This window comes from Aquila chrysaetos, chromosome 14 (genome assembly GCF_900496995.4).
Source record: "Aquila chrysaetos chrysaetos chromosome 14, bAquChr1.4, whole genome shotgun sequence".
Lineage (NCBI taxonomy): Eukaryota > Metazoa > Chordata > Aves > Accipitriformes > Accipitridae > Aquila > Aquila chrysaetos.
This window is the reverse complement of record NC_044017.1, coordinates 30,664,444-30,678,357: the sequence shown is the minus strand read 5'-3', so window position 1 is coordinate 30,678,357 and position 13,914 is coordinate 30,664,444. Positions and strand designations below refer to the sequence as shown.

The following is a 13,914-nucleotide window of genomic DNA, read 5'->3' as shown; positions in this document are numbered from 1 at the left end:
AGCGATCCTAAGGATTAACAGATAAACAATTAGAGGAAGCCATCTCCTCTAGGATAACCCCACCTCCTTCCAGTGCATCACTCCCACTCTGTGCTCCAGGATAGTTATCTTGCATCCCTGTAGCCACATTCACTGCAGGCAACGTCCTCTAATCCGTAAACTAGACTGTCTGTTTAAATATTGGCATCCTGGGATAATCATGATTCTATCCACATTCCCTGGACCATTAAGGTCAAAGTGAGATTTTTAAAAACCTACTTGGTTTCTGTCAGAGCATCCTAATACAAAGAATTCTTAACCCCAATCATCTGTGAGACTAAAGACCTTATCATGTAGGGTTACATTTTCATAAACATCTGCACATTTTCCCAATGCAATTTACTTCAGATGAACCCTTGTAATTCTTTCTCATGCTTCCTAAATGTAAAAGTTGCTGCTTTTTGTATCTGTCAAAAGCAAGACTGCCTCCACATGCATGGGCTTTTTTAAAGCGTATTCACTAGCTTTGATATCTCTCCAAAAAGACAAGCCCAGAAACAGCAAGACTCTGCCACAATGTTGTACAACTCAATCCCCAGCAACATCAATCACCACCTTCAGTTTAAAAACTCTATTAGATATTCATAAAAAAACCAACCAAAACCCCCTTTTAGCTGAAAGCCTAGAGTTCAGATAAAGCCCTGAGTTTAATCGTCCAGGATTAAGGGTGATAATAAATAAATAAAGATTCTGAACACTGAAAATATTAAAATGAAAAAAATAATGTTTAAAAAAGCCAATCATGTGAAAGAGCAACTGATAAAACAGGGAGCTTTAATATATACCTGTTCCATTGAAGGACAAGCTATGATCTGGAGATCTTCATTATTGAATTCTTCTTTCAACAAAGCATGGAGTTTCTGGAACATTTGCTGAATGTTATTCTTTTAAAGGAAAGAAGAAAAAACTCAATATTAAAAAACACGAAACACATCTCAAACATGAACCAGAAAAAGCACAATGTACATGGAATAGCTACTGAAGTGACCAGGTAGGGAGAAGCAGCTGAGCTTTAAGAGCCTTCCTTCTAAAACAAGCCCCAAAACAACCACGAGGAATCCACACTGACTGTGAGATAAAAACTTCAGCTAAGATGTGCTAAGCTGAAACACCGAGTCCAACAGACTTAACCTGGAAGCTTAAAACTCAAGCTTGGTTCTTTCTGGTGGGTTTACAGTGGGTCTCCCACTGAATCTGTACCATCCTCTCTGCCTCCAGTGCTTCCGCCCATGCATAACTGACCAAGCTGTACTGGTTTTGGCTGAGACAGAGTTAATATTCTGTATAGCAGCTCATGTGGTGCCAAGCAGAAGATGTGCAGAATGAACAGAAGCGGTTACTTCCCTGTAATGTGTGTATGTTATGTAGGCTGAGTACAATGGAGAGCAGGACAGCTAGGTTTGTTTGTTTGGGTTTTTTAAGCTAAACATATCATTATAAAACATATTATTACATTTATTTATTTGTATTTCATATGTCTTTTTAACAAGCTTCTCAGATCAGGGACACCACAGCAACTGTAATAGTCTGTTCGCTATTTGGTGCATGGTATTTGTCACGTTTACTGGCTGGACTGGTAGCCTAGAATAAGTCTACAGATATACAGATGTGTGTATGTACGCGTGTCTATATATACACTTATAAATATATGCATGCATACGTATATTTATATAGATGTATTATTCACATAACGACACACACACAGAAATACAAGGTGAATGATCCCACAAAATGTGTTTAAAGTCTAACTAAATGAAGGCCCAACACCTACAGGAAAGCATGCTGAAGTACATCTAACAATACTCACCCTAACTGGCTTAAACAAAATTAATTCTGTATCTTTATTGGACAAGTATAATGACATGCTTCGTAACGTTGATGGCAGCTTTGTTTTTATTGTCTTATAAGTGGAAGAGACCAGATCGTTGATCTTTGCTGAAAGTAGAAGAAAATACGCTTAATAGGCTAAAACGGCGTTCTGCTAGTTGAAATCTACACTCCAGAATATCACCTCCACTTTACTGGGGCTGATCATAACCACAGGTTTGAGTGAAAGGGAAAGAGGGGGTGACTGGGCTGTGCAGCATCAACCCATCATATGACCACAACATGCCAGACAAGACTTTTCTTTTGGGACCTACTCAAGACATCAGCCTCTCTCTCCCTGCAGAAAACGCATCTAACCCATTTCTGCAAGCTGCCACATCTTCCTGAGGTTCCTGAAGTCACAGCCTTCCACCAGCAACAAGTCCTCCACAGGCTCCCCTGTGGAAAAACTTGCCCCGGAAAACTTGCCTGGAAAAGCAACTGCTGGGAAATAAACAGTGCTAGTAAAAAGAACTACATATCATAAATTCTCCTTACTGACCACAGGCCACATCTGTAAGAAGAAAGGCTGCACAGCCATCTGGATTTTGAATCAACCAGGCAGGAATCCTCTTTCACACAAGACCTTCTTTCTTTATTGCTGGGTATTTTAATGATTTTACAAGATCTTTGTTTAAAGGGCAGGGGAAAAGTACATTTCATGTAAGTACCAAAGTTAATATACTATGTTTATTTTTTTCCCCGCAATTTCTACTGTATCTAAATTTTCTGTCTACTCCTGCTTCCCAGACAAATGACGCCAAGAAACAGCAGAAGCTCTGCTTAGATCTGCCTCTACACATATAATTATCTCCAAACAAACATTAAAAATACTCCTGAAGAAGCAGGAGATGTTAAGTAGAAGCTCGAGTTAGCCCTTGAGAGTGTCTGACCCATGGAGCAGCACTGAATTATGAATGAATGTGGCCGGCTTTGCATTTTAAGAACATGACGCAACAGAAGGTTCCAATGTATGAATTGGAATAATCAGATTTTTCAGTGTCACCCAGAAGCACAACTTTGTGATGTGAAGAGCAAAACAACCCAGGAACCAAATGTTTCTATGAAGCATTCACTTTTGAATTCTTCAGAAAAGGGAAACAAAGCTGGATTCCATTTTTGCATAGCGACAGGAAAACTGAAAAGGCAGTAGGTACCAAATGTACAGACAATAAAAGCTTCAATGCAGATTCATTTTTTCCTACAAAAGCAAAAGCTTTATCTTAATGTAATCAAATAATTCCTTAAACACATTCCGTATGCAGTTGCGGAAATGCTGTTTTCATGCAAGAACAGTCACAGCTTGAGAAATACTCGAGTCATTCATGTACTGCACCAATTAAATACATACTCTGAAGTTTATCAGGTTTTGATCTAGAGGTATCTTAAGACATTTAAACTAGCACACAGGTAAAAATAGAAGCCAGGATTTTCAAGAAAAAGGTAGACAGTTCTTAGGTACTTAGAATTCTTCCAAATCAATCACAGTCTTACAGTCCAAATTAAACTGGCCTGCTTTTCAGATTCCTGTGTTTTAGAAGTCAGGCACAGAGACAAATGACATTCTGAAATACTCAAGCCCCATATAATGCAGCTGATATAGCTCTACCAAAAACGGTGAATGGAAAGGGTCTTTTTCTCCATTTGATGAGAAGTTTTTAGAAGTCATCTCAAAGTAGCAAACAATCATGGCTTTATTAGCCTACAAGCACTTCAGAGAAAACATGAATATAAACCAAAGCAAATACCTGGTTGCGCCCAAGGTTGCTGCGAAAGGCTGTACTTGGGACCTCCTTGAGTGGCCATTGTTTTTAAAGCAGCTACCTAAAACAAGGACAACCAACAAAATGATGTTTCTTTCAGCTGAATTCACAACAAAGGGACCAAGTAACAATTGCACAAGTCTCTCAGATACTGCAGTGTGCAGAATCTCCCTTGCTCTCTCTCTTCTATGCCCTGATTTAACAACACACAAGGGAAGCAGCTTGACAGAAATGCAAATGAAAATTACAACCATGATCACTTCTTGAAAGTAAAATTCAAAATGGGATTACATTTACAAAGACACTTAGGCACCTAAGGATACAAAACCTCAAAAGAGATTTATACTTAAGGAGGTTAGTCAAACTCCCCAGATTCCCAATGAATCATTGGGATCACTTGCACAATCTATCAATCTCACTGGTTACCCCTTTATATTTTAGTTTCACCCCAGCATGACAGGCATCAGTAAATTTAATACTGTAATCTTCTAAATTCTCAAAAAACAGCAGCTGGGATATTTGTGATGTCCATGCGATGCTGTAGCCCCAGTTTCTGAGAGGCCATGCCACTTCTTCTCAGTACATAAGGATCCACATCACACTTTTCATTTTGCAGAAGTAATAGATCCTGCTGTGTGGTTTTCTCAAGATGCCTAGAAATCCTGAGCTCTACAGCACGTTCGAGCAAGAAGCGTACTGTAACAAGACATCTTTTTTGTTCCCATCCCCTAGGATGCCTAATCTTTCTGACCAACTTCTATCAGGAATTTCTGTTGCAAACAGGACTTGGGAGGAGGAAAGTCCTGCTTAGCAAGCACCTCACTGGTGTAAAATATGCTGAAAACAAAATTTTAACATGCTTCACAGCCATGCTTTAAGACCTCCCTCAAGAACATGCACGACCCAAGATTGTTTTTGAAGGCTTACAAATTCAGTTAAGGTAGGAGTTTTCCCGCAAACAGAAAAGCTCCTGCCAACTTTCACAGACCTGCTTCAACTCAATGAAACATTAAAGCTTCTTGATCGAAGACCATAAGGGGTGCTTTTAAAACCAAGCTATGTCATGTTCCTTTAACCTATTAATCTCAAAAATGCCTGGAAATTGTTGTTGGAACTTAAAGGGAAGCACGACCTTCTAATGGGAAATGCCATCAGCTAATCAGACAGAACTAGCAGCTTCTCCTATACCCAATTTAAATACTAATTCCCTTGTCCTACCAGTATTTCAGTAAGGTTAACGAACATACAACATGTCTGTACCTTTGTCATGAACTCCTCCAGCTGCTCTATAAACTGTTTGGTTTGCTGCTGAATAAACTGCTCACAAGCTGATTTCAGATGACGATCTACATCTTTCTTAGAGTCGATGTAATGTTCTCTGATTTCTGGAGTACCCTTGAACAGAAGACAACAATTCTCTCCTTTTTATTTGCCAGAGATCACCACCCGCTTAAATGACCCAATTTCTCTTAATGCAGTAAGACTCCATATTACCTCCAGTAAGAACTGTATCAAGGCGTTGTTGCTGTTTAGTCTAAAAAATCTTGAAACTGTCTTAGGGTTCAGGATTTTAAATGCTGCATCTGTGAATCAGAAAGTTACTCATGCTTTAAGTCAATGGGATTCAGCTCCAGAAATTAAAAACTTTAATCACTCATTTACACACAAAAAATGGCCTAGCTGATTAGGACTATAACGTTAATGATTCCACTACCACTAGGTGTGGATGCACAAGTGCACATGCACAGAAGCACACAAAGCGTGACCCACTATTTTTTAATTGCACTTATAGTAAACCTGAATTAACAGTTGCACAGTCTAAACAGATAAATACATTGTATGAACCTAACAAATGGCTGATATTAGCTGTAGTGCTGATAGCATGCAAACTGTCTGAGCTCTTTTCCTTTTGTAACTCTATCTACAAGTGAAAGACTTTTACATAAGCTATGTAGCTAAGCATTTACAAACAATATGCAGAATTTGGCCCATGTTGCCTAGGAAAACCAAGTACAGTTGCATGAAATAACTTAGAAGTGGCACTCTTTTCCTCTGGGCTTAATTATTTTAGTTAGGACTGAAGAACAAAACATCAAGGTTGATATACACTCATGTTATGGTCTCTACAGAAGTCCCAAGAAGGAAAAGCAACAATGTCTGTAATTAACACATTCCTATTATTCCTATAGTGTTAACAGGATGTTGTCAACCTGAGATCTAGTCAAATTGGGGAAAAGGAAAGTTATCAATACAGCTTCAGAATGGCTTATTGCCCTAATGTCATTCATTTATCATCCTACACATCCATCTGCTTTTTTTTTCATTTCAGAAGCAATTCTGCGCCCCTCTTGCTGTATAAAACAATGGGAGGGAAACAAGACATAAGAGTTAAAGAAGTGCTGTCAAAAGCTTTAAACAAAGAGGGAACACCAGATACGTAGGCGTGTATGTTTTGCACTGAACTAAGAATCTGCACTCCTATGCACTTAAAGGAGACCACAGAGAAAGATTCACTTTGTTCTCCTAATTATTTCCCAGAAACTTCACCGATTCCAAAAAGAGCCTATATTCTCGATCAGAAGCCTATGGGCTAGTCAGTGTGAAAGTCACTTCTCCCCACTGTATACTTCAGTTGCACAAACCTTAGCATTATACTACTTTAAAAAAAAATTGGGCGGAAGCATGACTTTTATATTAAGCAGTGTCCCTTTGTCTATAAATCCCAAATTAAATCTTAAAATCAATGTGCAGAAAGCTTGGCTACAACACAGTAAAACTCCTATTAGCCATGTTATTTTTCTTCTACAACCCATCCCAAATATAAAAGCCCTACTGGCCTACGCTAAACTACATTAAGAATTAAGCGCAATGTACATCTTTTCAACACCACCATCACCATCCAATATAAAGAAAGCGTTTTCCATTACTTACCACCACCATCTGCAAAGCACTGGCTGGCACAGAAGTTTATTCAATTAAATGAAGATGGAGAAAAAACTTGTGTGTCAGCCAGGACAAGACACCAAAAGGATGTATTTGCCCTTTAACCTCCAGTCAACTAGAAACTACTCAACAGGTAGGAGGTTTCATTGATGTTCAAATGCAACAGGTGAAATGGTTAGTGTAAGAATTGCTTGCTTCAGAGTTAAAACAGCAGCACATTAGGTGGCAGGAAAGAAAAGTTATTTCTTCAGCTTTCTCTTCTGCAATGGGAGAGAAACTTGACATGCTTCCAGTTATTTTTCCGATTATCTTTATAAACTTGGCAAGTGCGTGGCAGTTCACTTATGTATTGAGAGGGGTTTTTCTGCATTTTACGAAGGAACCACAGTACAATCTTAAAAATCATGACCAGGGCCACTACTCTCTATTTTCCCTTCCTACAACAGACACGGTTGCTACATAAAACTATTCAACAATACTGTTTATTGAACTTGCAACATAAGAAATCCTTTCCAAAACAAAGCCTCACAGAAAGGTCTAGGAAATCTTAATTTGTTCTAGGCAAGTCAACTATGTATTGTTAAATTCACCTGCTAAACAGTGGTAACAAAAGATATTCCTTTAAAGGGTCAGAAAAGGGGAAAGACATCTCTGTGCAAAAGAAATGTAGATTACTTAGCTGTTCTTAAAAAGGACTGGATAAATAAATTATGTCAGCAGCAAAAAGCAGTCAACGCATTTCATACAAAAATAAAGAATTTGTTAGATTCACCTTGAATCACCCTGAATAAGAGAATGGTTTTGTTTTTTTCAGAGAAGATAAGAACAAAGCAAGAGATTAGAACAAGCATACAGGTCATTGCAAGTGAACATAAAATAAACCCAGAACTTTTGCTGGCACATTAAGGGAGGACAATCCCATCCCATTCTGTAGCCAGCAACTGTTTAGTACCTCTAGTTTTCTTAAGGTCCAGGGAAATTTCCTTAATGGTGAAATCAGTGTGGAAAGGAGCAATTTGTTCACGAAGAATCAAAAGGTGTTTTATTAAGAAAAGCTGTCCATCAACCTGGGTCTACAGCACAACAAGAGAAAGAACATGCATTACATGTAAAAAAAACCCAAAACAATTAAATGAAGAGCAAAGTTTCAACACCTCCACTTTTATTAGTTACTTCCTATAACAAATTTAACACTAATAACCTTACTAACAAGCTTTTTCCATTAGTCTGTAGTGCCATTAACTACACTTTGGGACCACCAATCCTGCTTCTGTACTGTTCCTAACACATTGCTCTACAGCAGCAGACTTTATTCACATTTCTTAGAAGAATTAGATTACACAGCCATATTACTAAATGTCCACATGAAGTACAGGTATCCGTTATTTGAAAGATACAAACTTATTCTTCATCAGAGCCAGGAATTATTTCCTGTAATTCATATCATTTATAGTTGAAAAACGTGAGGTTCCAGAATTTTTTTAATCATTACAATGATTAAGAAAAAGCCACACAGTTAATGTTTCTGTAATGACCCTGATTAACTGTGCTATTGTGCAAAGGTCTTACAAGGCATTTTTCTCATGTCATTAAACGCAAAGCTTAGTTAATTTCTAAACAGTACAGCAAAGATACAAAGAATAAAACAAGGCCTAGTTCACACCACTGAGACGATCAGTTTTGCACTGCTTGTTATTTCAGCTATGTGCTTTATACTGCGTGCTGCTTTTAATCTTTGAAATTCATGGCTCATTGAGGTAAATGGAGGAGGACTCAAGAATTCAAATTTGCTTTTCCAAGCTGGAAGAGAACTCTCCTTGATATAATGTTAAATAAAACCGTAAAGAAGAAATCAGATTTAAATCTGCAGTTTTAACAAATAGAAATGTTTACTAAAAATAAGTGGTGGAAGGGTTTATTGAGTTTTTATTTTTTTTATTCTTACATGCATGATTTCACCAGATAATGTTAAATTAACATGCATCAAGAACAAAGTGGTACAGATCCTAGTCCTGGGCCAACCTATCTAGGGTTTGCTGCAGGATGAGTTTCATTCTCTGCAATACTTTTAAGTCAATGCTGACCCGATATACAGTGCTGGAATGGATAATTAACTGTAGAACTCTGAATCAATTACATATGAAATAATTTCTGCTCAACCTAGAAGGAAACATGGTTTGAATTTCTTTTTAAAGATACTACGTTTAGCAGATATTTTTCAAAGGACACTTGAAAGAAATACTTCGAAGGCTTACTCCAACTACTTAAAGTAACACTTAAAATTAAAATGACTTGATGAAATGGCATTGAATTCTGAGCAACACATCAGATCAAACCTTTTGATAATAGACAGTTCTGAGCAGAGAATATTTAACAAATCTTCCCAGTGAATTTAATACTTGGAAAGATTTTTGAAAATTCAAACAATGGAGGCAGAGAAAAAGAGAACAGAGTAACAGGCAGTGAAAACAAATACAGGGAGCAGAGACTTCTAGCAGAAATGTTTCTTTAGGTATCACTTGATTGAATTCACATGAGTTAGAGCAGCCTGTAAACACGATTGCTACGATTTGTATTCCACCTTTTCAGATAGGCTAGCATGTGAATCATTATCTTTGCTTTACAATACATTAACCGTAACTAAAAGCTGGCAAATCCATCAGGTCTCTCGGGGCAGAGCAACATGCTTTCACTGAGATTTCAATAGAATTCTGAACAACTGCTTCATGCCTTTAGATGAACAGGGATGGGGAAAAAAGAAATCATACCCAAAGCACAGATTCTGACCTTGTTTTTGCTGATAGAATCAGCAGCTCCCAGCAGCGAGTGGATGCAGGCAGATAAGGCCTCTTGCGATAATCCCTGAAACACTGCCCTCTGCAGAGAAGAGGAAATCAGACCAAAAAACCAGGTGTTAGCAAAGCTTAAGCAGAATTTAAGAGTTGCAGCTTGTGAAGGATGTGCTTAACCAGCACATAAAACTCCACAGTAGTTAGCTACAAACATGTCATCTAAATGCATTAAGACAGGATGGAGCGTTCATATACAAAAGCTTGCTACAGCACTTCGTCAGAGTGGATACAGGTACACACTCACGCGTGCCCTGTTCACTCTCCGGCTCTGAATTTGCAGCCGGGTAGCGACATGGTCAGTGACACCTAATGCATTCACAGCTAATGGCATGAACGATGCTTACCGGGTAACCTGACTAGACAGATCACATGTCAGGGTAACTATCTGTGTGTGCAATTTATACTTGCAATAGACATGAGATCATTCAAGGGAGCTTAACCTCAAGCAAACTCGAATTACCTCATATTTGCGCCAGGTTAGTAAACAAACATGACAGTTGCCATGGCCCAGGTGACAAAGAGTAACTCATTGAGCTGCAGCAACTAGATCGTAAGGCTGAGCTAGCTGTAGGAACAGCCTCCACCAGCACTCCAACGTCGTACACGACAGCCCTGACTGCTCCAAGGCTTGCCAGTGTCACTTCATTCATGTCTTCTCCTATCTACAGGGTGCAGGCAAGGCATACCAGTTCTGCTAGAATCTCTCAGTGAAAAAAATAAATAAATCACTGTGCAGACACACTATAAATGAGCCTTGCAGACAATGCAAAAACAACTTCATCTCCAAAGGTCTAGCTGAAAACAAGGGCAAATACTCATTTATCTTTAATGAGACTGATATATCAAGCAATAAAGTATTAATATTTCCAGCTTTCTTTTTAAGCAAATAGCATCTTGGTAGCAGTTTCACCTAACACCTACCAAAGATATTTTGAAATGCATTAAATGTAACTAATAAAGATACAACACGTACAGAAAAGCAAAAACACTGGCATTAAGTTTCTTAGAAACTTATTAGTCTTTTATGCTATTAGGTGACAAACATAAATCAGATTCTAAAGGGCAAGTCTCAAAATACTTGTGAAGTAAGCACTGCTTTTGTTTCTGTTAGACAAGGCGATTCCTACTGTCTTAAACTTCGGAAATGTCTCCTACGTTTTGGAAGGTGAAAAGATGAGCCACAAAAAACTTCTGAGAACATTTCCAAAATGTAGAAGTAGTAGAGTCACCATTTTTAAGACCAGAAACATTATCTTGTCTAATGTCCTGCAAAGCCCACAGCAAGAAACACATTACCCAGTAATTTCAGCAGTAAAATCATTCTCTATAATCGACCCAGAACTTTCTATTCTTTCTTGTCCTATTCAGTCCTCGACTTTGGTGTGATAAATATCTTGAGCATCAGACACTGAAGTATTTCTGTAGTAGCAAAAGCAATAGATGTACAAACTAGTGCCTTTTTTCTAACTCTACAAATACAAAATTGTCCTGGAAAGGATCACCTAAATTTTGTCAGTTCACGTGTTTCACATGAAGATAGCAGCAAAAAGACTAAGAGATAACAGAGGCCAGTAATTGTCCATTCCTAATTTACATTAAAATATTTAGACACGGTGCTACACACTTCATAACTTCACTTAAAAAATTTAGATAAAGAAATTTTTGCATACGTCTATACATCTGTACAGTTTGGAGAGACACACTAGAGTCCTTCTGACGGTAGGATACCACATTCCATGCAGATCTGCTGGTGAAATCGTGGTCTGGTGCCTGGGATTAAGGGATTCTGCTGAACCTGTTTAAAAGTAAAATAATACACCCATGAAAAAACTTGCCCATCTGTCCTTTCAACTGAAGGAGACTGCAGTATCAACTGCACTTTATACTGACTCCGCAGTAGTAAGACATATTTTATTGCACCCAAACAGGTTAGGGTTTTTTTTCCTTCTGAGCAGGTCAGTACTAGATTTCTGACGTATATAGAGCACACGGCTGTGAAAGACAAGAATTCACTTTCAGGCATGGCCCAGTTTGACTTTTTTACTGAGTTAGTTTTACAGGCATGTCTCCAATGACACACACACACACACACACACAATTTAGCTCAACAGTGGAAATGATCAAACAATTACTTTAAAAAAAGCATAGGAGAAAAAAAAAGAAAAAAAAATGGTTAGTTATCATGGACCTACAGGAGATGCTCAGCAAAAAAAAGGAAAAAAAACATTCCATCAATTTTACTTCTTCATGCTTTCCTTTCTGCTGGGGATAATCCCACATGGATTAAACAGTTGCAGAAAGTGTAGAGTTTAAACATCACGTTAATAACTGCAAAAATAATGGCAAGACCAATTTTGTCATGAGGGGGCTGGAAACACAAAAACGTGCTCCTCTTGGGTAACCTTTGTAATAATTCTGTATGCTCGAAATGGATTCTTGCAACACTTGACAGACAGAAGTCTTGTATTATTTTCATTTTGTCCTTAAGTCCTGGGAAACAGCTCAGTCAATAGCATCAGAACTCTGATTCCAATTAGCAACCATTCAAAAAAGTAAAATTTTTAAAGTTTTACCTAATGATGGAATAAGCACTTGTGAAACGTTTCTGTGATCAGTGCAGGAATTTTCTAAAATAATTCAGAGATATCTTTCTACCTTTTGCAACAATAAATTTATTGCAACAGTAATTAGAAGGCCTGTAAGACTTTAGTTGTCAGTTTGAGGTTCCTAGGCTCTTTATTCGTCACTTCAGATACTCCTGCAGGCATTGAAATGGGAGAGAGGCACCTCTGAAGGGCAGATAATCCCAATTATCTCAGACACTTATCTTCAAATTACACCATATAGCTTCCTTCTGTCTCCTGAATGCAGGTGGGATTTACAGGACTTGCGAATGCCACACACCTGGCTTGAAGCAAGATGAACTCCACTCTCAGTGGGATTTGTGGAGTCCAGCTAGAAACAGCCAGAAAGACCTCCACAGGCCTTGCAAGCCAAATGCAAGAAACTACCCTGTAATCAAAAGGAATATGAGAAACAACTGACAAAGAGCTGAGAAAGGTGCTGCTGGGAAATTAACCATTCTGAAAAATGATAAAATAAAGGGAGAAATTCTTCATGGATCTTAGACAAAAATTGAAAGGGTTGTAACACTCAAATGACTGGCATCAAAAGAGCCACGTTTCATGGAATTTGCTTCCAGTTCACTGTAATTTACAGGCACATGGTCTCACACATTTTAAAAGTCAAGGACTATATTCTGAATTACTGTAAACAGCTAAAATTACTAACTGGTTTCAGTAAGTGGAAACACATTCAAAGGAAGAAGTTGCCTTCCCAGGTAAAGGCACGCACAAAGACACTCCTAGATGCTCAAAGGATTCATTTAAGAGACATGCCTGACACACCAAACCACCCTTCTCATCTTAGCACAGCTAACAAACAGAAGCATCCTTAAGTATACATCTTGATGGTAGGGCTACTTTGCAGTAGAGAATACAGAAGCTCAGTTTTATACAAAGTACAATAGATGCTGTCAGCTACAAAAGCAGTCGCTTCACAGAATGGATTGCACTGGAAGCACAAAGAAATGCCACCAAAAGAACAAGATTAAGTTGCTTCTCATTCAAAAAAAAGAAAAAAAAGTTATTAAGAACCCTGAGACAAAGTTCACCTCAAAATCTCTTATGAATGTCTCTAGGAAAACAACCCTTTAAGATACATGCAAGTTTCTCACTGATGGTTCAACTTAATGCTCACTCTCTGTGAGATCTATGCATTAATTTGACAACGTGAGATATATTTCATACCAGATTTAACTAAGGTGCAGGACTCGGGATCTTCTAGCCGGACATCTGAAAATGAAGCTTCAGATGGCAGCTTCTTCTGTTCCTCTTTCAAACTCTGTGCAATTTGCTGCAGAGGAAGATATACCACAAAATTTTATTTTTTTTTCCTCATTAATTTAAGCAGCATTACGCTGCTTTGATTACAATAGAGAAAAGCATACTAAATTTCAAAAGGAGTCAGCTACACTCAGCTCCCCAGTGTTTCAAAGACATTAAAAGAAATGGACAGATGTTTCCAAAACAGTAACAGAAACATTTCAATATGAATTTAAGATTCACAAGTATTACACAGATCTGTGTAAAGCAATGTTCTTTCCATTTTGTCTGGTTTTACTGACCTGTAAGTAACAACCAGTGAAGCCACCTAGAAAGAGAAGCTCAAAATAGGGGAACCCAATTCAACACTCACGTGGATTTCATACAGATAATTTCTGTGATGGCTTTATTCCTATAAACGATACATGCAGATGGCCCCAAAGTACTCTCTAGTTTATTCCCTGCAGGAGTTCAACAAAAAGCTTTCCCCCAGCATTACTCAACACTTCCACACTTCAACCTTTTTCACTACTTGATCTGCTTCAAAGCAACGAGATGCAGCAAGAA

General features: G+C 38.1%; 1 protein-coding gene across 2 annotated transcripts in view; it reads right to left on the bottom strand.

Annotated features, from left to right (window-relative positions):
* Window positions 1-13,914, bottom strand: part of COG3 (component of oligomeric golgi complex 3) — a 32,762-nt gene that overhangs the window by 2,573 nt on the left and 16,275 nt on the right. For both annotated transcript variants that reach the window (XM_030036353.2, XM_041128656.1), the window contains 9 exons: window positions 13,273-13,378; window positions 11,134-11,258; window positions 9,399-9,488; window positions 7,564-7,684; window positions 5,163-5,251; window positions 4,929-5,063; window positions 3,654-3,729; window positions 1,847-1,974; window positions 825-923 (listed from right to left, as the gene is read on the bottom strand). In XM_030036353.2, the coding sequence (XP_029892213.1) occupies window positions 825-923; window positions 1,847-1,974; window positions 3,654-3,729; window positions 4,929-5,063; window positions 5,163-5,251; window positions 7,564-7,684; window positions 9,399-9,488; window positions 11,134-11,258; window positions 13,273-13,378 (969 nt within the window). The remainder of the gene's footprint in view (window positions 1-824; window positions 924-1,846; window positions 1,975-3,653; window positions 3,730-4,928; window positions 5,064-5,162; window positions 5,252-7,563; window positions 7,685-9,398; window positions 9,489-11,133; window positions 11,259-13,272; window positions 13,379-13,914) is intronic.